The sequence below is a fragment of the Hoplias malabaricus genome, chromosome 5 (assembly GCF_029633855.1).
Source record: "Hoplias malabaricus isolate fHopMal1 chromosome 5, fHopMal1.hap1, whole genome shotgun sequence".
Classification (NCBI taxonomy): domain Eukaryota; kingdom Metazoa; phylum Chordata; class Actinopteri; order Characiformes; family Erythrinidae; genus Hoplias; species Hoplias malabaricus.
In genome coordinates, this window is record NC_089804.1 from 60,213,043 (window position 1) to 60,235,677 (window position 22,635).

At 41.8% G+C, this 22,635-nt stretch overlaps 2 protein-coding genes across 2 annotated transcripts in view; one reads left to right on the plus strand and one right to left on the minus strand.

Annotated features, from left to right (window-relative positions):
- Positions 1 to 9,342, plus strand: part of samhd1 (SAM domain and HD domain 1) — a 23,896-nt gene extending 14,554 nt beyond the window's left edge. The window contains exons 9-16 of the mRNA XM_066670269.1: positions 206 to 314; positions 2,466 to 2,557; positions 2,746 to 2,861; positions 3,009 to 3,148; positions 3,457 to 3,552; positions 4,918 to 5,022; positions 5,344 to 5,481; positions 6,953 to 9,342. Of these exons, the coding sequence (XP_066526366.1) occupies positions 206 to 314; positions 2,466 to 2,557; positions 2,746 to 2,861; positions 3,009 to 3,148; positions 3,457 to 3,552; positions 4,918 to 5,022; positions 5,344 to 5,481; positions 6,953 to 7,126 (970 nt within the window). The 3' untranslated portion in view covers positions 7,127 to 9,342. The remainder of the gene's footprint in view (positions 1 to 205; positions 315 to 2,465; positions 2,558 to 2,745; positions 2,862 to 3,008; positions 3,149 to 3,456; positions 3,553 to 4,917; positions 5,023 to 5,343; positions 5,482 to 6,952) is intronic.
- Positions 9,343 to 9,489: 147 nt separating this feature from the next.
- Positions 9,490 to 22,635, minus strand: part of l1camb (L1 cell adhesion molecule, paralog b) — a 49,905-nt gene continuing 36,759 nt past the window's right edge. The window contains exons 21-27 of the mRNA XM_066670490.1: positions 21,320 to 21,442; positions 20,021 to 20,197; positions 19,309 to 19,422; positions 18,057 to 18,206; positions 16,921 to 17,052; positions 16,636 to 16,708; positions 9,490 to 15,447 (exon numbers count right to left, since the gene is read on the minus strand). Coding sequence (XP_066526587.1) covers positions 15,177 to 15,447; positions 16,636 to 16,708; positions 16,921 to 17,052; positions 18,057 to 18,206; positions 19,309 to 19,422; positions 20,021 to 20,197; positions 21,320 to 21,442 — 1,040 coding nt within the window. The 3' untranslated portion in view covers positions 9,490 to 15,176. The remainder of the gene's footprint in view (positions 15,448 to 16,635; positions 16,709 to 16,920; positions 17,053 to 18,056; positions 18,207 to 19,308; positions 19,423 to 20,020; positions 20,198 to 21,319; positions 21,443 to 22,635) is intronic.

Consider the following 22,635-nt stretch of genomic DNA (forward strand, 5'->3'; position numbering starts at 1 on the left):
GACTCCAGAAAAAAGCTCGTCGCTGATCGAATCGAGTCGTTTCCCATTTTCCGTTTTCCCCAAAAACAAGAACTGGCCAAATCTTACACAGCGCTCCTGCTTTAAATGAAACCCTCAAAGGCATCTGTCAGTTTCCAGTTTTGTTTGTGTTTGTTTGTTTGTTTGTTTGTTTGTTTGTTTATGGTGTGTTTCCTGTTGTAAACAGAGACTGCTATCACCTGGGAATCCAGAATAATTTTGACTATCGCCGTTTCCTGCAGTTTGCTCGAGTTTGTGAGGTCAAAGGGAAGAAGCACATCTGCACCAGAGACAAGGTGCTGTACCTGTCTTACCTCCCTTAGCTCTTACCTGTCTCACCTTCCACACCTGTCTGTCCTGTCACTTGTTTATTCTAATATTAATAATTAATTTACACTACCTTTTTCTCAGACTAATTCTCGTGTGAGCTGCTGAGGTTGCGATGGTTATAATGTTTTGGTCGGAGTGTCTCCAGAACTGGGGTGTTCCCACCGGGCAGTGCTGGTCCTCCTCCTGAACACTGTGGGTCGGTTCTGACCACTGCACACCGGGAACACCAGTCTGACCACAACATTACAACCATCAGTGTATGCCTCCTGAGAACTGACGGGATGTTTGTTGATGTTTTAAAGACAGTGACCAGATCACTCCCACTCTAGGTAGTATTTTTACCTTTAAAGTACTGCCTTAAATCATCACTGTGATGCCCCGCTGGGCTGTAATGGGGGAGGAGATCCTCTGTCATTGCCCCTTCGGGTTCAGCACTGTAGAAACTTCACAATGTAACTTTTAAAGAAGTGCAGGAACCAGAGGTGATTGCTCTAAGACTGCAAGAGAAGCTCAGCTTCCCCTAAAATGTAAAAAAATAAGTGATCAAATATATACTGTTGTGTACATGTCATTGAATAAACATTCACTACAACGCGCTCAACTTTTGTTCAGAATCAGCTTCTTATCACTGGTAAAGACACGGCTTTCCTCTCAATCATTCCCGCAGCTTCACGGAGCTTTAAACAGCGTCCACAGAGTTCAATAGCGAAGCAGCGAAACGAGACGAGCGATTGGATAAATGCTGGGCTTTGTCCCGCCCATCGGACGCTCAGCGTCTCTGGGGGTCTATGGGGCAGTGGGCTGGCCTCGGCTGGCCCGGACGCTCAGCTTCTGCATGATGATTGGATGATCTGTCTGAGGCTGAATCCCTTTTTGATTGACAGCGAAATGAGCGAATCAGCGATCCTTTGGTGTAAAGATCCGTGGGAGCACAGGCGGACACACTTCACATGGGCCAAGGCCGTTTAAGCCTAGCTCTGCTGGACATTGAGAGGACACTAGTCAAGTCCCTGGAAAAGACGCCTTGTTGGTACGACAGGGTACAGATCATTTTCTTGAAAAGGAACGGAGGGTAGAATTTACGTATAAATAAACCGACACATTTTATGATGTAGGCCGAAATTGAGCTTCCCCTCCTTGAAACACCAGCATCCGCCACTGATAGGAACCTACCCCTCCTCCCCTGGTTTCAGGACAGTGCTGTGAAAGTGAAGTACACTCTGCTACTCTAGGGGGAGACCAGGAGCAATAATCCTAGTGATGGGCCGAGCCACATATTTATCCGATCCGATCCGATAGAAGAGTGATTCCGCTCTTTCTACGTTTAATGATATCATTGTTGTTGTTGTATTGGATTTGTTTGTTACATCACTTTATTTATGTTACACTCCTCCTACACATCAGCTCAGACACACTCACAGTTATCAGTATGACGTAACCTCAGTAACAGCGCCACCTTGAGGTTCACGCCCCGGCCCACAGTTACCTTCGTGTCGGAGTGTGTCCAGTCAAACTACCAGCTAATGTTCTGTGCTCACTCTGTGTTTATGAGCACCACTTAGAATAAGACTAAACTTATAAAGGTTTATAAATGGCTTACAATGTGTATATTAATGGTTATTAATGAGGTTGTAAATGCATTAATAGTTCATTAATAACCAGTTATAACACACAGACCGAAAGGGGAACCGTGACCTGGCGTTCGCCAAAAAGTGAACCCACGTCCATCTACAGTTAACTCTCAGATCTCGCCGAATACTGACCTCACCGTGTCTCATCCGTCAGTCGACATTAACCCCGTCAGCACCAGCACAGATTTGTAAATGGGTTTAACCCTTTAATCACCACGTTTAATCAATTACTCTCCAATAGAATGTAATTTTAGACCCTGATCATAATGTGGTGGACCTTTACGTATGAAATGAGGTCTCAGTTTTCTCATTAATGGATCAGATCGCACACGTCTCTAAAGAATACCTGCTCTTACCCAGTGTTCCTCTGCATTCGTGTGTATTCGCTGTGGATTAATTAATCACTCTCTCATCTCCCTCCACTTTGAGCTTCTCTCCTCCCTTTTATTTTTGACCGAACTGTGACAGAGTGTGTGTTTTCTGCAGGAGGTGGGTAATTTATACGACATGTTTCACACGAGGAACTGTCTCCATCGCAGGGCATATCAGCACAGAGTGGGCAGCATCATCGAGGTCATGTGAGTGTCACCGCCGTCCGCTCGGGACCTTTATCTCTTTCTCTTTTAGTCGAGTTTCAGACACTGTACACCCTCTCTACATCAGGTCTGACTCAAATATAATCGGATTTTATTGCTTTCAGGGATCAGTAAGCAGTCATTAAGGTCTAAATTATGCTTTTGTGTGTGTGTGTGTGTGTGTTTTATAGGATAACTGAAGCTTTAGTGAAGGCCGATCCTTACATTCAGATCCAAGGCTCCTTAGGAAAGATTTACAAAATCTCAGAGGCCATTGACGACATGGAGGCGTACACCAAGCTCACAGGTAACACCCCCCCCACTTTATCAGAAACACCCCCCTTCTACTGACACTCACTGGCCACTTTATCAGAAACACCCAGAGGAAGAGTGTTGATACTGGCTGGGGGTGTTTCTGAGTTTTCATGTGTGTGTGTGTGTGTGTGTGTTATAGACCACATTTTTGAGCAGGTGCTGTACTCCTCAGACTCTCGTCTCTCTGAGGCTCAGTCCATTCTCCATAACATCTTGTGCAGGAGACTGTATAAATGCGTGGGTCAGACCACACCTGAAAATCACCTGGACGTCACTCAGGTGAGACACTCCTCCTCTACAGTCTGCTCCCATCACAGAGCCGTACTGACTCAGTCACTCACTCACTTAGGTACTGACTCATTCACTGAGTCACTCATTCACTGAGGTACTGACTTATACAGTTACTTACTCAGTCACTCACTCACTCACTCAGGTACTAACTCACTCACTCAGTCACTCTTCCTTTTACCAGTTTACTCTCCCACGTAAGAGCAGCCGTGTTTCAATCCTGTTTAGATCAGAACATGTGACACGTCTGTGTCAGTAAGTGGTGAAGAGTCCGTGTGAAATGGATGTTTATTTTGCAGGAGCTACTTCAGAAGTATTCCAGAGATGTGGCCTTCACCAGACCGAGCGGCAGCGAGGCGGAGATGGAGCTGACGCCGGAGGACTTCATCGTCAATGTAAGAGGAGAATGCTCCTATTGTTAGGAATATTATCAGAGCTGCTTTATGTCCGGCAGCTCCACTTCCTGTGTCCCTCATTGTATCGGAAAAAGGCAGTTAAACAGCAGAGGGCGCTGCCGAGTGTGTCCTCAGTGAAAGGGAGTGTATGAAGATAAACAGCTAAAAGCTGAAATGAAAAATATTGTCCAACTCTTCCTTTATTTTTGAAAAAGTAGAATGTGTTTCACAAAAAAAACATAACATTTCAGTCCATTTCCATTCCCGCTCTCACTGACACCATTATCACAGATGAGGCACATTTATTGGGTCTGTCCCAAATCCTACTGAGCTCCCTAAGTAGGCACTGACACCGTAGGCAGAGTTCTAACCGAGGTCTGTCCTCATGAGGCAGATTTTTGAGACCCTGTAGTTAGAGAGGGATTAAATCACGGCTTGTTTCTGCTGAGGAATGATTTGACGCCGCCTTAAAATTTGACCAGATTAAGGTACTTCAGTAGGCAGTGTATTTAAGGTGTGTGCCAAAACACAGAGAGTTGTCTGCAGAGAGAGCGTTTTACATCATAGTCTGCATGTTCCCGGCATGTGGGCTGTCCCAGGTCTTAGACACATTAAATACACTACCTACTGAGATACCTTAATCTGGCCGAATTTTAAGGCAGCATGGAAGTGATCCTCAGTCGCTAAGGCAATCCCATGATGCAATGCAAGCACAACACCCATCTATTTCACACTTCTCCCAGACCAAAAACTGGAAGAGTAGACTCCACCGCGCAGAAATGCAGAGGTGACGCTTGCGGCTGAGGGAAGTAAACACCGGCTGCGTGCGGTGGGAGGGAACAAGCCGTGACACAATCGCTCTCTAACTACAGCCTCTCAATAATCTGCCTCATGAGGACAGACGACCGTTAGAGCCATGTCTACTTAAACAGCTGTCTACGGAGTCACTGCGTACTTAGGGAGCTCAGTAGGATTTGGAACAGGCCCATTATCTCATAACTGGAGTTTAAAGGCTGTAAATATAGAAGTGGTGCTCAAACATCTCTTGCTGCTCTGCCTTTAAAAAAGGGGTGTATTTTTCACTATAAAAAAATGACCATTCTTCAATAAACAATGATTTTTCTCGCTCAGAGCGCCCTCTGCTGCCCCCTCCAGGGTGTGTTCCCGCCTTGCGCCCAATGATTCTAGGTAGGCTCTGGACCCACCGCGACCCTGAACTGGATAAGGGTTACAGACAATGAATGAATGAATGAGAGCGCCCTCTACTGTCTGTCAAAGTTGGATCCCATTCAGAAGTGGTTCTAAATAAACTCCAATAGTGTCCCGTTTCTGGCTGTTTTTTAATGTTTTACGTGTGTGTTTCAGGTGATCTATATGGACTATGGCATGAAGGACAAGAACCCCATCAACAGCGTCCAGTTCTACTGTAAAAACGACCCCAACAAAGCCATCAAGATCCGCAAGAATCAGGTGACGTCCCAGAGATCTCCCTCTCTTTCTGGAGAAGAGAATGTAATGAACCTTTAGGGAACACAACTGGACTCTAACACCACTGCTGTACCTTTTAAAGATACACTACACTGTCTGTAGCTTCAGTGACAGTAATGTTCCTGTAGAGTACCTTTATTCTGAGAGTGTAGATACAGGCCCCAGATCCCCGGTGCTGCCACAGCCATCCGTAAACAGTTCATCCTCCCTCTCTCTGTGGGGGGTTCCTGTGGAAGGTGGACAGGTAAACTCACAGAGGAAGCTAGAAATCTCATATATTTAAATGTCCTCTGGTTCCTGCAGGTGTCCAAGCTGCTGCCGGAGAAATTTGCAGAGCAGCTGATCAGAGTTTACTGCAAGAAGACGGACGAGAGGAGCCTCGAAGCTGCCAAGAAGTGTTTTGTGCAGTGGTGCATGGACAATAACTTCTCCAAACCTCAGGTAGAAGGAGTGTGTGTGGTGTCCAGATATATGTCACATTGTGGGGACCAAAGCCTGTTCACACACACACACACACACACACACACACACTCTGCCACACTGTGGAAACGTGTCCCCACATGATACAGTAAGTCATAATGTTTTAAAGTGATGATATGTGTTAAAGGGTTAAGGGTAGTGTAGGGGTAGTGAGTGTGTGAGGGTTTGGAGTTATGGTAAGGATTAGATAGATGACCTATAGATAGATAAATAGATGCTTTATTGATCCCAGAGGAAGATTAAAGGCTTCCAGTAGCTGTTCCACATCGAGGCATAGTTACCATCGTAATAAGAGTAAAATATAAAATAAGGTAATGACAACAAAAATAGAAATATAAAACTAATCATAGAATATGAAATAAAAAGTTGAAGTATAACTATAAAATAAAATACAACATATTTTTAAAATATAAATAGAAAAATCTCAGTGTGATGGACTGCAGTTAAACCAGTGTAAACCAGTGTAAACAGTGTGAACAATGTGAACCAGTGTAACCAATGTGAACGGGTGTTAATCGGTGTAAACAGTGTAACCAGTGTAAACAATGTGAACCAGTGTAAACTAGTGTAAACCACTGTAACCAGTTTGAACCAGTGTAAACAGGTGTAAATCAGTGTAAACCACTGTAACCATTGTAAACAATGTGAACCAGTGTAACCAGTGTAACCATGTGAATCGTGTGTAAACAGTGTAAACAGTGTGAACCAGTGTAACTAATGTAACCAGTGTAAATCGGTGGTGACCAGTGTAAACCAGTGTGAACAGTGTAACCAGTGTGAACAATGTGAACCAGTGTAACCAATGTGAACGGGTGTTAATCGGTGTAAACAGTGTAACCAGTGTAAACAATGTGAACCAGTGTAAACTAGTGTAAACCACTGTAACCAGTTTGAACCAGTGTAAACAGGTGTAAATCAGTGTAAACCACTGTAACCATTGTAAACAATGTGAACCAGTGTAACCAGTGTAACCATGTGAATCGTGTGTAAACAGTGTAAACAGTGTGAACCAGTGTAACTAATGTAACCAGTGTAAATCGGTGGTGACCAGTGTAAACCAGTGTGAACAGTGTAACCAGTGTGAACAATGTGAACCAGTGTAAATCACTCTAACCCGTGTGAACCAGTGTAAACAGTGTAACCAGTGTGAACAGGTGTAAATCGGTGTAATCCACTGTAACCAGTGTAAACAGGTGTAAATCAGTGTAAACAGTGTAAACCAGTGTGAACCAGTATAAACAGTGTGAACCAGTGTAAATCAGTGTAAACAGTGTAAACCAGTGTTAACCAGTGCACTAGTGCAGTTGCAGTGCATGTCGGCAGTGCAAATATGCAAAAAATATAGAGGGGTATGTGCATTGTAAATTGTCTTTAAAATTTGAATTTGGGCCAATTGTGAAGTTAATTTCTCACTGTTCTCATTAATCTTCAGGACAGTGATATCATCGCCCCAGAGCTCACTCCGTTAAAGGTGGACTGGCGAACCAGCGACGACGACAGCGCTGAAGACGGAGGAGGGACGGGAAGCAGAAGCCAGGGGCCGGAAAACGGCGGACAGCGAGTGAAGGCAGATCTGTTTAATGCTCAGAAAGCAAAGCACAAGTAAACCACAGCGCCCTCTTATGGCACAGGGCAGTAGTAGTTTACCATTTATTTCCAGTACGAGCCAGGGTTGGGTTTAGGGTTTTAGTAAAGTATTATTTTAAAGGGATAGTCTGGTATTTTCTGAAACATCTGTAGCATAGGATCAGTTTATTGCAGACAGCCATTTCACGACGGACAATAATTATGCACCTGATAAAAATCTGTTGAATAAAAAGGCATCTAAATTATTTTTCCACGGCACATTCATTCTGTAGTAAATTTAATGAGAGCCGAATACCCACTGACTTTAATTATAAGAGCATTTTGGACCAATGCCTATTAGATTGTGTATTTAAACACTTTCTGAAGCAAATGCCCATAGACGTCCATTACAGGTGCATTGTGCAGCCAAGGCCCATTGATTTCTTTAGGAGAATGTGCCGAGCTTCTATAGACTTCCTCATAATCACATTGACTTCCATTATAAGTGAATTTAAGCCAAAGCCTGTTGATGCATTTTGAAATGTACTTCACAAGGAAGTGTCTTTTAAAGTAACTGCAGGTGGATTTCTACAGTGAATATGTTTTGAAACAAATGTTTTCATATGAAGTGAATTTTGGAGAAAATGCCCATTAACTTCAGCAGGAAGTGCTTTAAGGAGCAGTCTATTGACGTCTATTTAAAGCATTTTCTTGTTTAAATTTTAAAATTTATATCAAAGCGACTTGCTGCTACAGACACTCGGTGCCAGACTTCCTTTAGAGTTTTTTTAGTTATATTTTATGTTAATTTTGCTGTGTATTTTATTTTCTTTTGTATTGAACTCTTTCTCAGGTCTAAAGCCTTTTTTTTTTAAAGAAAGACAGAAAAACAGGATTATGGTCGACAGCGAACAGAACTAATCATGTGGTTCGGTCCGTTGTGGTTTCTCAGTTTTCTGTGTACAGACAGATACGGCCACAGCTGTTTGTTTTGGGTCGTTCAGGGTCTATTTAAGGAAACACTTTGCCTTTTTTGGCCACAGTTTCTTAATTTCTTCTCACACTTCACAAATTGTACTTTTTTTTTTCTTAATTTTCACGCTCGAGGTTTACGCAAACGTTTTTTGTTTGTTTTTAAAAAGCAATCATTTAATTTTTTTAAGTTTCTGCACAAAATAAATGTTCAGTTAATTTAAGGAAACTTTAATATTGATTTGTGAGTTGTGGGAATTAATTAAGAAATTGTCTAAATACGCGCACAACTTCAAGTTACATCCCCATTGATGCCACAGCAATCCATAACCCGGGGTATAACGAGAATAGGTCAAGGATTAGTGTTCTCCTCAAAGCGTGTTGATCTCCAGTAATGTGTCGGCAACATCGTGTGTTTGAGGTGGATTTGGCGATCAATATAAATTTGGGCAGAAAATTGTGTAAAAGGAGAAAACCCAAAAACTAAAACTCTCCTCTGAGGAGCTGGAAGATGTTAGTGATTATTAATGATTATTGATGATTATTAATGATTATTGATGATTATTAATGATTATTAATGATTATTGATGATTATTGATGATTATTAATGACCAGAACCTGAAAAAGTCTAATAAAAATGGGGTGAGTTTGGGGATGTAACAGATTTGGATTTTGTGGTCTTTATGCCACTCGACTCCTGCCTGGTCTTTTTTATTGACTACGTTTCTGCTTCAAAATCAACTTTAAACAGGTCTCAATGTTTAACCTTTTATATTAAAAAGCCTTTTATTTGCTGTGAAACTGAGAAATGATTGGTTGTTGGATGAAGGGGCGGTCACTGTTTATGAGTAAAAACAAACAGCAGAAGTGTGGTTGATTGTTTAGCATTTATTATCTTTATTATTTATTCTATGTTTTGTACGTTTATAGGTGTGTTTTTTATTATTATTTCATCTTATTTTATTTGGTGTGTGAATTCCTCATTTTAAAAATGTATTTTTTTTAATTCTCTGTCTGTTGTCTGCTGCTGGTCAAAAACAAGGCTCCTCTGGTTTGTTTTGTGAAGTGATGCACTTTTTTTCTGGGAGGAGCTGGATGAAGGTCAGAGGGAAGATTGTGGTGTGTTTATTTATTCTGTGCTCATTAGAGGTGAGAGTAGGTTTGATAGCTGTGTTTTGGTGGAGTGTGTGATTGTAGTGAACTGTGTCTGACCACAGGAGGCGAATAAAGCGGACCCTGGATACCACTCTGTTCTTGGTTTGTTTTCTTTTGAAACCTATAAGAAAATGGAGAGTATTATTTACGGACACAAAGTCCGAGTGATTGAGAAGTGTTCTAAACTGCATTAGTTCTTCTGTGGGGTCGGACCAGGTGGGTTCTGAAGTTGTTCTGATGAAAAGGACACAGGGAACAAAATAAACCTCTGTATGTTTTTACTCCATGTCTTTTTTATTTTCAGAGAGTTTAGATACAGCACATAATGCGATTAGCCAAAGCCACTGCGTCTGAGGAGGAACTGACCACCAGCCATTAATATTAATAACGTCCACTGCTCCTCTACTTTTTTACTTTACTTTGCCTTTTTATTGTCTTTTTTCACTATTTATTTCCAAAAAAACAAGGCAGAAATAGGAAGATTAAATACAGTATGAACATATCCCTAAAAAAAATTTAAAGAGGATGGAAAGTGGAGTGAGAGGAAAATGCTGCTTACTTCAGAGTTGCACCAAAACAATAACATTTCTAGAACGAGAAACACACAGCTTCTGTTCGCTGTGAATTCTTCAGTGGTTTAATAATTTGTCCTGATTTTAGTGGGTCATCACCTTGGATTTTGACCAAAAAAAAAAAAAAACCCTTTCAGGCGCTTTCAGTATTAAACATTTTACGTTTTAGAGCTGGAAATTCATCTTTTTTCCAGTAAAAATGTTTAACTGTAAATTATATTTCATTTGGAAACTTCGGGTCAAATGTTTAATTAATTTCAATGAACACATCAATTTTAAAGTGCAAGTACTTTTGGTTTATTGTTTTTAATTAGTTTTAAACGGATAAATGTATACAGTGGGAAAAGTTAAATAAAAGTTCTTCAGCCACAAAACTGCTCATTTTCAACTCAAAACATAAAACAAACTTCTATCCTGGAAAATGATCCTCTTTTACTTTTTCTAATGTTGCAAAAAATAAGGTTTTGCAAGTGAAGTAACTACTATTTCTCACTATGAGACGGTTGTGAGGATATTTTAAGATCATTCATTTTTGTTAGACATTAACTTTCTCTTGTTTCAATGAATTTATATTTGCCTCAGTTTACAACTCAAGCCCAATGCAGATGGAAGTCATTTTGAGCAGGTCTTGAAGGAAGTATTCTAACAACGATCTCATGAGGAGAATTTCACACACGTCAACCACATTAAAGTTCTTTCATTTGCCAAGGCCTCGTTTTTACAGCTGTTTCTTTAAATTTAAGCAAGAGTTTGAACTGTAGATTATTTCGTAACCTGTCGCCCTGAGAGTGCCTCTTACAGTAAGAGCTTTTCCTTCACTCCTCTCTCCAACTGCATATATCACACTTTCATTTACACTGTAAAACATGATGCTTTAACTTAAAAGAATTGATCAGGCTCCGTCTTAAATTCGTGTTAAATTAAGTTCTAACGTGGACATAAATTCCTAACCTCAGAAGTTGTATTAACACAAAAGTTTAAGACGGTCCCATAATGAATTTCTTAGAAGTTAAAACTTTACATATTTTTACCGTTTAGCATTTGTTCATTTGAGATTTTTTTTCATTAAATGTACATCTCAGTTTGTAGGATTTTTTCATCTTTTTTATCTTAGAAAACAAAGTTGGATTTCCACCTGATCATTTCCTACTTTTCTAAAAGTCATATCAAATTTATGAAATAGCAAAAAAATAAGAAATGCTCTAATGGTGTTGGATCACTAATAAAACGAGTGCATTTTTATAAAAAATAAAAGTGGAAAAAATTAAGCAAACTGCTAAACGACAATCTTCAAGTTTATTTACATTCAAAAACGTGAAGGTGATTTATTTCTGATCCTTCCTGGTTTCTCTTTCATGGTTTGGTTATTAAGAGTGAGTTTTTATTTCTGTTTAAAATCTCTCAAGGTTTTTGATGATGGAGAAATGACTCAAACACGGAAACCTTTCAACACAAAAAAGACTGAAAAAATGGCAGAATGAGTCCATGGAAGTTATTTCAGACAAACACCTAAGGTCCAGAAGATCCACTGAATTTCCACGAAAAAAATCCAACTAAACCAACTACAGGAGTGCGGTCCTGATGAATATTAACTGTAAATAATTCATATCTTTAAAAAAAAAAAAAGCATAGATGTGTAAAAGTTGTAAAGCTGTAACTAAAAATCTGTAGAATGTCTTTGAAATTTTGCATTTGTTTAAATTCAACTGAAGGTTTTTTTTTTTTTGTTTTTTTTTACTGATTTTTTTCATGGAAATCCATATTGTCATCCACCAAACTTTAGGAGAGAGAGTGGAATAACTCACTGTGGTTCAGTTTCCTTCTGTGGTGGTACAGCATCAATAACGCATCCTACATCACAATGCATTCATGGAAACGATGGATAAAAAGATGGAACAAGACACTTGTAAACTGCTAAAAAAGGGAGGAACAATAGCCGTAAGAAAGTAAGGCATTTCTTCAGGATTTCAGCACAATTCAGTGACTAAGGGGTTAAAACAGGCACGATCTAACGTACAAATCATTGTTAGTGCTCATATTTGCGACTGCCTCATGCGGTTAGTTTCACCAGCAAATACAAAACTGCTCAGCTTTTTGATCGAGTTAAAGCACAAAAAGCACACAATTTGGCTCCACTTCAGCTGCTCACTGCAACAACCAACTCTTAAGTGAATCCTTGTTAGAATCTAGTCTTAAACGTCTGACACTTCCCAGAATGAGACTGTTCTAAGTTTATTATAAAATGATTCAAACTGTTTGTAGATGCTATTCCTCATTTCACATGACTCTGAAGCGACCGGAAGAAATGACTATGACATTCCTCTGGATTAAACCGATTAAACGGGTAAAAACATCTAGAAACGTAGGTTGAATCTTCTTACAACGATCTAATAACGAAAAATCTGAGCTCAATTAACTAGATTCAACATGGTTTCACTTAAAAAGGTTTTTTTTTTGTTTTTTTTTTTTTTACAGCTGTTTAATGGACTTTTAACATTTCATTGTATATTGAGTTGCAACAAATAATACACTACTTTAAATACATAACACCCTCTGGATGACAATACACCGGTAATGATTTACATATATATTTATATATATGTGGTTCCTGAATCTTTCTTAATGCTTCAGAATGAGACAAATCCAAAAGGAAGAGTTGTCAGACACACAGTTACACACTGCACATGTTATGCATAAGGGGTTAATATAGTATCACTGTAGTACAGCTGTGACACTACAGCGCATCAGACTGGACGTATATTCATATAAAAAATGTTGGTGATATTAATAAATCTGAGAAAGAAAACCGATGGAGTATTATGGGCTGTCTAGGTATAAAAGCGTGGACAAACATGCAGGCACTCGGACGGATACGGTTTTAAAATAAAAAAACGTGAAATAAAGTACAAAACAAATATAGATCATTTATTTTAAAAGGATTATGAAAAAATATAAAACACTATGAAACATAAAATACAGCTGAAATAAATAAATCTTCACGTGTGAAAAGTGATCTGAACCAAAACATAAAACGGTTTGAAACGATCTTCCCTCGGCGCTGAAGGCTTCGGTGCATTGTTCACGGATTTAAAATATAAAGTGTGAAAGATAAATTATAAAGTTAACTTTCCCAGTGAAAAGAATAAAGTCAATGCACTAAACACATTCCCTGGCAATTCCCTGGCAATCTGTTTTTAAAACAGTGTTTAGAAATAGTTTTGTTTGTTGTAATGTGAATAAAACCATCACTGATCGGGAGCTAAGGCTTTAGTTAAACTGCAAACATTAAAAAGCCTAAATGTAGTAAATTAATCCAAAGTTTTTCATTATGAGACTTTTCTAAAGATTTATTTTGAAGGGTTTTTATCCAGTGGCTTTTGTTATTTCAGTAGAGTGTATTTTATCACACACAGACAATTCTGCCTGTTTCAAGGGAAAAAAATCAAATAATAATTCAAGAAATAATTCTAAATAAATTTCAGAATTCATTCATTCATTCATTCACCGTCTGAAACCCTTATCCAGTTCAGGGCGGCGGTGGGTCTGGAGCCTACCCGGAATCACTAGACACAAGGCAACACGTCTTGCAGGGGTCTCCAGTCCTTCACAGGGCAGAAAGAATTCAGATACTTTTAATTATTTCCAGAAAGAAGAGGAAGATAAATAAATCTAAAAAGATCATAGATAATTTTACTTGTTTGATAAATTATTCAGAACATTTTACTTCTTGCATTAAATAATTCAGATTATTGTCTTTGTAAAAAAAAGTATTAAGATTATTGTGTTTGTAACAGAAGAAAGTTTCCCATAATCAGAAACCGTGGATATATTTACTACATTTAAGGATTTACTTCCTAAGGAAAGGCTCTGAGTTTCGAGCACTGGGAGTTTATTTGAACCCTGCACAAATGATAGGGAACGTTATCAGAAGATAAAAAAAAACCACGAGCTGATTGTTTGAGGGGATACAGCAGGGGGCGGGGGACAAAGAGGAGCGACAGTGGACTAATCCCTTAGTGTAAACCTGCAGAAACAAAGACACTGTCTGTAAACGCTTCTCCGGAGGCTGCAGTAAAGTGGAATGTTTGGTTTCTTGTCAGAGATGTAGCTTTTAATAGGGAAGAATCTAAAGGCCTGGACCGAATAAACTGGTGTGTGACCTACACCCTCACAACACCTTAGTAACAGACAGAGAACAAAGAAAAAACAGTATTTAGATGCAATACCACTGCAACCACCTAGAAACCAAAAATGTTAAATGTATATTATATCATTGCAAGTGGCTGTCCAGGCCTTTAGATTAAAGTGAGTGTGTGTGTATGTGTGTGTGTGTGTGTGTGTGTGTGTGTGTGTCTGTGTGTGTGTGTGTGTCTGTGCTTCAGCCTCTCATGTTGGCGGCAGTGGTGGAGAACCTGCAGAAGTCCAGTCCAGTCGTGTCTGGTGTAAATGGTTCCAGAAGATTTTCCAGATCGCTCTCTTCCACACGGGGGCAGTGAGGCTGTGGTGGTGTGTGAGCTAAAGACCCCCAAAGTGGAACTGTAAATGTTTCGTGTTTGATTTTCTAAGTAAAAATACTTTCTGCTGCAAACAAACTGTTTTTCTGCCCGTTTCTATTTGGTTGTGGAGAGTAAACATCGAGAGGAAATCAGGAATAAAACCGGGGCAGTGTGTGGCAGGGTAGCAGGACCTGTGTGAAACCAGCCTTCCCAGGATCGGGGGGGTGGGGGGAGGGGTATCTAGAATATTACCTGGTGACTGGACTGAGACCAGAAAGGGCCGCACTGATCTGAAGGAACTAAAGTAACGTTTCCATTAAATTATTTACTTAAAAAATCAAACACTGGAAGAGGGAATGCTGAAGGAACACACATGTGGGAAATATATTTTCCTGTTCCTTTCCCAGAATGCTCAAGTGGAGCTGAGGATTAGTCTCCCAGGTAGTGGATATGAGTGTTTGTGGTTAGTTTCCCAGAAATGTATTAGTGGACTTGGGGATTATTTTCCCAGAATGCCTGTGGTTTGGAGAAGCTTATGCTGGACAGGGGATTCATCTCCCAGAATGCCCATGGTAGAGTTGGGATTAGTTTTGCAGAAGAAAGCCAGGATTGGATTTGGGATTACTATGCCAGAATGTCAGTGGTGGGGGTCTGGGGATTAGTTTCTCAGAATGCTCAAGGTACATTTGGGAATTAGTTTCCCAGAGTGCCAGGGGTGGTTTTGGGATTTGTTTCCCTGCATGCCGGTGGTAGAGTTGGGATTAGTTACCCGGAATGCGAGAAGTGGATTTGGGATTAGTTCTCAAGAATGCCAGAGGTGGAGTTGGGATTAGTTTCCCAGAATGCCAGGGTGGAGTCGGGATTAGTTAACTGGAATGTTGGATTGGATTTGGGATTAGTTTCCCAGAATGCCAGTGGTGGAGTTGGGGAAGCTGTTGCTGGGTGGGGGCATGCTGTAGTTGTTGGGGGACGTGGCCCCAGAGCTCTCCTGGTCCCCGTGTCCCTGGACGTCCCTCCGTCCACTGTACTGACCGATGAAGGAGCCGTCCTCATTGAACTGGATGTCCACGCTGTCCCCGTACTCCGCCAGGCTGTCGTCACTGCCTCGTTTACTCTCAACACCAAGAGACGGCTGGCTGATGGAGCGCTTCTCATCATTATCACTGCTGTGGACAGAGACACCACCTTTAACATTCAGACTACTCTCCAGGGAACACTGCTGTGAGGATGTGATAGCATGCAGCCACATAAACATAAGTGCTGTGGGAGAATCCCAAAGAACAGAACTCCAGCATCCAGACATCATGTAACATACCTCTTTCAAATCTCAGGCTCATCTCAAAAGCTCCAGAGCACCCAATACTGTACCATAGCAACCACATAACAACACCCTAGTAACCAGATATGATTTCACAGTAACCGAGTAGAGACACCATGGTAAACCAACTAGCAACACCCTAGTAACCAGATGGATTATCATAGCAAAAAGGCTAACAAAACTAGTAACAAGGTGAGTCACTACAGCAATCAACTAGCAACACGCTAGTAACCAGGTGGATGATCATAGCAACCAAATAGCAAACCTCTAATAATCTAATATCCAGGTAGCATACTCTAGCAACAACATTGTAACCAAGAGGGCTATTAGAGCAACAGACTTGCCACAGCCTAGTTACAGGTGTGACACCATAGCAACCACATAGTTATACCATAGTTAAAAGGAGGAATGTAAATCCTTCAAAACCTAAAAATGTATTTCTTGCATCTTGTAATTAGCACAGTTTTTTAAAAGCACATTTCTATTTAATATTTAAAATGATATAGTTATATTTAAAATAATTATTGGGAGGGTCAATCCCACTGGTCCCACTTCTGCAGTACCCCAGGTAACGAGGTGGGGCTTTGCCTGTGAATCTGACAGTAATATACTCACCTCTCCAGAGATCTGCATGTGAAAGCGTTCAGGAAAAGAGAGGAATCTCAGTGTTATTTTTTAAACGTTATAAGAACACAGCTCCGCAGAGCTAAGGATAAGGAAATGTGGAAAACTTACTCTATACTGCTTTAGTAAAAACAACTATTACTACTAGTAGTAGCAAAAAAATAAATAAATAAAAATAAAATAAAAAATAATAATAATACTGCTATTAAAATCAAACAGGAAAGTTACCAGTAATCATTTATTTATTTGACTTTAAACCCACACAAGAGGATAAGACAATAATATAAAATTAATAATTATTACATGTAAATAAAAAATTCTTTTATTTTGAAGAATTCAGAAGCTAAGCTAAAAAAGTCAAAACCAGACACAGACAGAGGAACAGAAAAAAAAGATGAAATAGTGAACAGACCTGTACTCTCCGACGGTCTCGTCCTTTATGGGTCTGATGTCAGAATCCACTCGGCCCTCCTCTTTATCCTTCACTGTAAACAACACAGACACATTCTCTGAGTCGTGTTCATTCATTCATTCATTCATTAGGACTCACACAGAACTGTGCTTGGAATTTCTGTTAATATTTCCTGATATTGAAAGTATGGAATTCCTCCTGTTAAATAGGGAATGTGCACATGTGAATGTGTGTGTGTGTGTGTGTGTGTGTGTGTGTGTGTGTGTGTGTGTGTGTGTAAAATACCTGAGTATTTCCCTCCTTTGCTGCGTTTGATGAAGCAGAGAATGAGGAGGATGAGTAGCAGCAGAACCAAGGCGCTGATCAAACCAATAAACCAGCCCTGAGACACAACACTGTCTGGGACCTCCAACAAATCTGAGAGAGAGAGAGAGAGAGAGAGAGAGAGAGAGAGAGAGAGAGAGAGAGAGAGAGAGAGAGAGAACATAAAGATACAGATAATTCCTAACAACATAAAGATGCTGGAACATCTCTCAGCCAATCACACTGTAGCTCTGATATTACAGTCCTGTTTGGACAAAGGGGGATGAGGTAAGCCACAGTATTTAAGGTGGAACGGGGTATCCATCGTTAACAGCCCTAATGATTATGAAGGGGTGGTGGTTGTATATATTTTCCACAACGCCTCCCCTTTCTGTGGTGAAGATACAGTTCACGACCCCTCAGTGCTCTTAATAAAACCCTAAAAGAAGGAACTGTGTAGATCTGTGCACTGCTCACATCACACTGGGTTTACTGGGGGCTGGACACGGAGAACCCCCCAGAGACTAGAAGTAAAACCCTCATTCCCAAACACCACCCCCCAGTGGTCAGTCAGAGCGATTCTGACGGCAGAAACAGAGCAGAATCCAAGAGGATGGTCTTCAGTAGATCTGTCCGTACGAGCCCCGCCCTCAGGGGAAAATCTGCAGAAGAGAAATATCTAGAGCCAATCAGACTCAAGTTCCCCATTTAGTAACCGCCCACTGACTCCTCCCATAAAGTCCAGTGGATCCAATCAGACACAAGTTCTTGATTTAGGACCAGCCTAGAGGTGTGTAAGCTATAACCCATACAGATTGATCCATACACAATTCTGTGATAATGCCGGTGAAAGTGCAAGCAGCAGCAGAAACCAGCAGTGCCCCCTACAGTTTAGTTCCACTGTGAATTCTGTCTTTTGCTGCTGGAGAAATGGGTGGAGACCATGGGTTTAGTGAGGGATGATGATTGGTTGGTGGCTCTACACTGATCATGTGTGTCATGAGATAAAATCACCTCCATCCTGCACCACCTTGGGAGGATTGTACATTGGATTTAGAAGTGTGTGTGTGTGTGTGTGTGTGTGTGTGTGTGTGTGTGTGTGTGTGTGTGTGTATTACCTGGTCCGTTAGTGCGGAGCTCCTGGTTCCAGTATGTGAAGTTGTTAAGGCGGATCTGAAAGATGTACTCAGTTCCAGGACGAAGACCCTGCAGCTGATAAAAGGCCTGGGTGGAGTTCACCAGCTCTGACTCCTCCCACTCTGCTCCAGCTACACACACACACACACACACACACACACAAAGTCAGTCAGTCCTCTCTGATCTGTAATGCATCTTTTTAACTCCACAACTTCTCTCCTCTGTAGTGGAAATAGTGGAGTGTCTCCCAAAAGATTCTTTTCTTGACCCTGTGGGTCTTGGGTCATAAAAGAGGTCCCTGGAGAGGGTATCGGCTTGTGCAAGGAGGGGATGTCTCTGATCTCAGAGAGGTCTTTCCGCATAATAAGATAACTTTGGCATATTAAGTCCTCAAAAAGTATAATATGTTTTATTAAAATTAAACATTTGTTCATCTCCACTACAGTCCCCCCTTTCAGATCATGCTTTCTTTCTAGAAGCATTGAGCTGATAATGCAGAGATTAATGTGAACAGTAAGGTCAGGAATCATTCATTCATACACTCAGGGTTGATACCTACGCAGTCAGCACACAGTACTGTTTAAATTTTTTTTTCCTCTGGAAACCTTATTTTTTCGCCCCCCTTTTAAATAGTTTGTCGTGGCTTAATGAATTAGCTGTGTATAGTGACGGATGGCGATACATGAGTTAGAATTTAATAGAATGCTTGAAGTAGAAATTAGAATTTTTATTTCTAGATTGATATACCACAGATTATTTCATCAGCTGTTAAGTACAGATGAAAGTTTGTTTGTTTTTTTGTATTTTTTATATATTCGGTTGTGAATGCTGACGATTAATACCATTAAAGGTATTCTGGGTGTCTGCTGCTCTTTTATGACTTAACAAGGGTGTTGTTGTTCCCTACAAGTCTCATGGTGATTTGGCAAGGTTCCATCTGGTTGTGAGGAACTCAAGGTTCTCAAGGTGCTCTGGAGGTTTATCTCACCTTCCATTTGCTTGTGCAAGGTCTTTCAGCATAACAAGATAACTTTGGCATATTAAGTCTCCAAAAAATATAATATCTTTTATTAAAATTAATCATCTGTTCATCTCCACTACAACCTCTCTTCCTGAGCCTTTGCCCCATGTCTCTGAGAGCATCTACCCCAGTCCGGAGACAGACAGACTCTCTCTCTCTCTCTCTCTCTCTCTGTGGGTGTGTATGTGTGTGTGTGTCTCTCTCTCTCTCACCAATCTTCTTAAGATAGTGGATGTTGAAGACGATGTTCCTGTGTCTGTGTCCCGGGACCCAGCTCAGATTCACACTCCTCTCTCCCACCTCCATTTCCACAATCGTCGGAGGCTCTACACAGACACACACACACACACACACACAGTATTTATTTTTTATTTGTGTGACTCTGCCTGAATATCTCATTAGTCATTATCTCAGTATGTAATCATAGGGTGTGTCCCAAAGCCTAGTGAGCTGTTTTAACTAGAGAGCATTTTACATCACAGTGAGCACGCTCCTGACACGTGGGCTGCCCCCTGCCCCCTTAGACGCCTCATTATATTGTATACCGAGATATCTTAATTTGGCCAAATATTAAGGCAGCATTGTACCCTTCCTCAGCCACGAAGGCAATCCCAGGATGCAACGCAAGAACAACTCCTCTCCATTGCTGTCTTCTCCCAGAGCAAAGATCATTAAAATTGCAGAAGAGTAGACTTCACCGCTCTGAAACTGAGGTGACACTCGCCACTGAGGGAAGTAAACACTGGTTGTGTGCCATGACTCAATCACTCTTTAACTATAGCGTCTCAATAATCTGCCTCATGAGGACAGATGACCGTTAGAGCGCTGTCTACTTAAAAGCTCACTAGGGTTTGGGACAGACCCATAGGGTCTTTTAGAATAACTATGTTATGTTACAAGTGAGTGAGTAAAGAGGTGCAGTACCTCCATCCAGCAGAGTGGTGGCATTAATCATGGCACTGTCTCCTCCTCCAGCGTTAGTGAAAGCTCGGAGCGTGAAGATGTAGAAGCTTCGGGGGTTCAGCTCCCTCAGGGTCTGGTGAGTAGTTTCCGCATCATCGATGGGCACTCGCACCACAGTACTGGGGCTATTCTGTATGACTAAACAAACAAACAAACACATACCACATCAGCAATTATCACATACATCTCATTAGTCCCTGCTACACTATCAAACAGAACAGGGTGTTTCTGATAAAGTGGCCAGTGAGTGTCAGTAGAAATGGGGTGTTTCTGATAAAGTGGCCAGTGAGTGTCAGTAGAGGGGGGTGTTTCTGATAAAGTGGCCAGTGAGTGTCAGTAGAAATGGGGTGTTTCTGATAAAGTGGCCAGTGAGTGTCAGTAGAGGGGGGGGGGTGTTTCTGATAAAGTGGCCAGTGAGTGTTGGTAGAGGGGGTGTTTCTGATAAAGTGGCCAGTGAGCGTCAGTAGAGGGGGGGTGTTTCTGATAAAGTGGCCAATGCGTGTCAGTAGAGGGGGGTGTTTCTGATAAAGTGGCCAGTGAGTGTCAGTAGAGGGGGTGTTTCTGATAAAGTGGCCAGTGAGTGTCAGTAGAGGGGGGTGTTTCTGATAAAGTGGCCAGTGAGTGTCAGTAGAGGGGGGGGTGTTTCTGATAAAGTGGCCAGTGAGTGTCAGTGGGGGGGGGGTGTTTCTGATAAAGTGGCCAGTGAGTGTCAGTGGGGGGGGGTGTGTTTCTGATAAAGTGGCCAGTGAGTGTCAGTGGGGGGGGGTGTTTCTGATAAAGTGGCCAGTGAGCGTCAGTAGAGGGGGGGTGTTTCTGATAAAGTGGCCAGTGAGTGTCAGTAGAAATGGGGTGTTTCTGATAAAGTGGCCAGTGAGTGTCAGTAGAGGGGGGGGGGGTGTTTCTGATAAAGTGGTCAGTGAGTGTCGGTAGAGGGGGTGTTTCTGATAAAGTGGCCAATGAGCGTCAGTAGAGGGGGGGTGTTTCTGATAAAGTGGCCAGTGAGTGTCAGTAGAAGGGGTGTTTCTGATAAAGTGGCCAGTGAGTGTCAGTAGAGGGGGGGGGGGTGTTTCTGATAAAGTGGTCAGTGAGTGTCGGTAGAGAGGGTGTTTCTGATAAAGTGGCCAATGAGCGTCAGTAGAGGGGGGGTGTTTCTGATAAAGTGGCCAGTGAGTGTCAGTAGAAGGGGTGTTTCTGATAAAGTGGCCAGTGAGTGTCAGTAGAAATGGATTGTTTCTGATAAAGTGGCCAGGGGGAACCTACTCTCTTGGTACTGCAGCTCGTATCCTCTCAGGACCCCGTTGGGTTTGCGTGGTGGTCTCCAGTAGAGCGTGAGCTCAGTCTCTGACTTACTCTCAAGTCTGTGGATGGATGGTGGACCAGGAGCTGAAGACAGAGCAACAAGAAAAGAGGGGGGTTAACAAAGAGCATTTCTATTGGTCAGTTCATCTGGAACTGTATAGGATCAGTGGAGTTTTCAAATTCTCCAGAAGTGAAGACACACGGTTTGTGGCGACATCTCAGTCGAAAAAAGTCTGAGCCGAAGATTTTAGATTGAAACATCCAATAAGGGCATATGTCTTTAGAGCTTCACTGTGGTCATCATGCTCAATGCTAAGTGTCAGCTAACAGGGTATAAAAGCCCCTCAGATAAAAGGGTTGGCTTTCCCTGGAGTCCCCTTGGCCAGGCAGGCAGCTACTGGGGGAATGGTGTACTGAGCACGTTTATCAGGGGTCAAGGCCTAGAAACAAGCTGCAGGTGGCAGGCAGCACCCTGGTACCACTCACAGCCCAAGGTTCAGAGCAATCCAAGCAGAGACCTGACCCAAGTCCACAAAGTGTACTGGGACCTCCAGGAGGTTATCAGTAAAAACAACAAGTAGCTACTGCCCTCCCTCCAGCCGTTTGACCTCTCACTTGAGCTCCTCTTGTGTATGTCTCCACCCAAGGACAGTTTCTCCCTCTCTTGAGCCCTGAGAAGAAGGCAATGGAGGACTACATGCAGGAAGCCTTAGCTCTTGGCTTCATTCGGACCTCTAGGTCTGCTTCAGGAGCTGGGATCTTCTTTGTCAGCAAGAAGGACAGGGTCTTTTGTCCCTGCAATGGAGACAATATAGGGAACTAATTCAGGAACCAATGCCCAAAGTCTTCCTCATCTGCCGCACCACAGAAGGCTTCCACTTTTACCAGGCTGGACCTATATCCCGGTTTGGATCAGGCAAAGCAATGAGTGGAAGAGCGCCTTGGTCAACCCATCAGAGATATATGAATGCCTGGTGATGCGCTTTGGGTTGACGAATGCTCCAGCTGTCTTCCAGTGTCTTATAAATGAAGTCTTGAGGGCGGCATTGGATGTGTTTGTCTATTTGAAAGGCATTGTGATCTGTAGTAAGTCCATGAGTGAGCATGTTTCCCACGTCCACAGGGTTCTCCAGTTGTTGATGGAGAACCATCTGCTCGTAAAGATGGAGAAGTCACTGCCTTCACTGGAGTGATTGTTGGCTCTTGAATAGGCAGGAGGAGTTCAGCCGTAAGCCAGGAGATTAGCAGTGACTGAAGCTGTTAGCAGAAACTGTCCA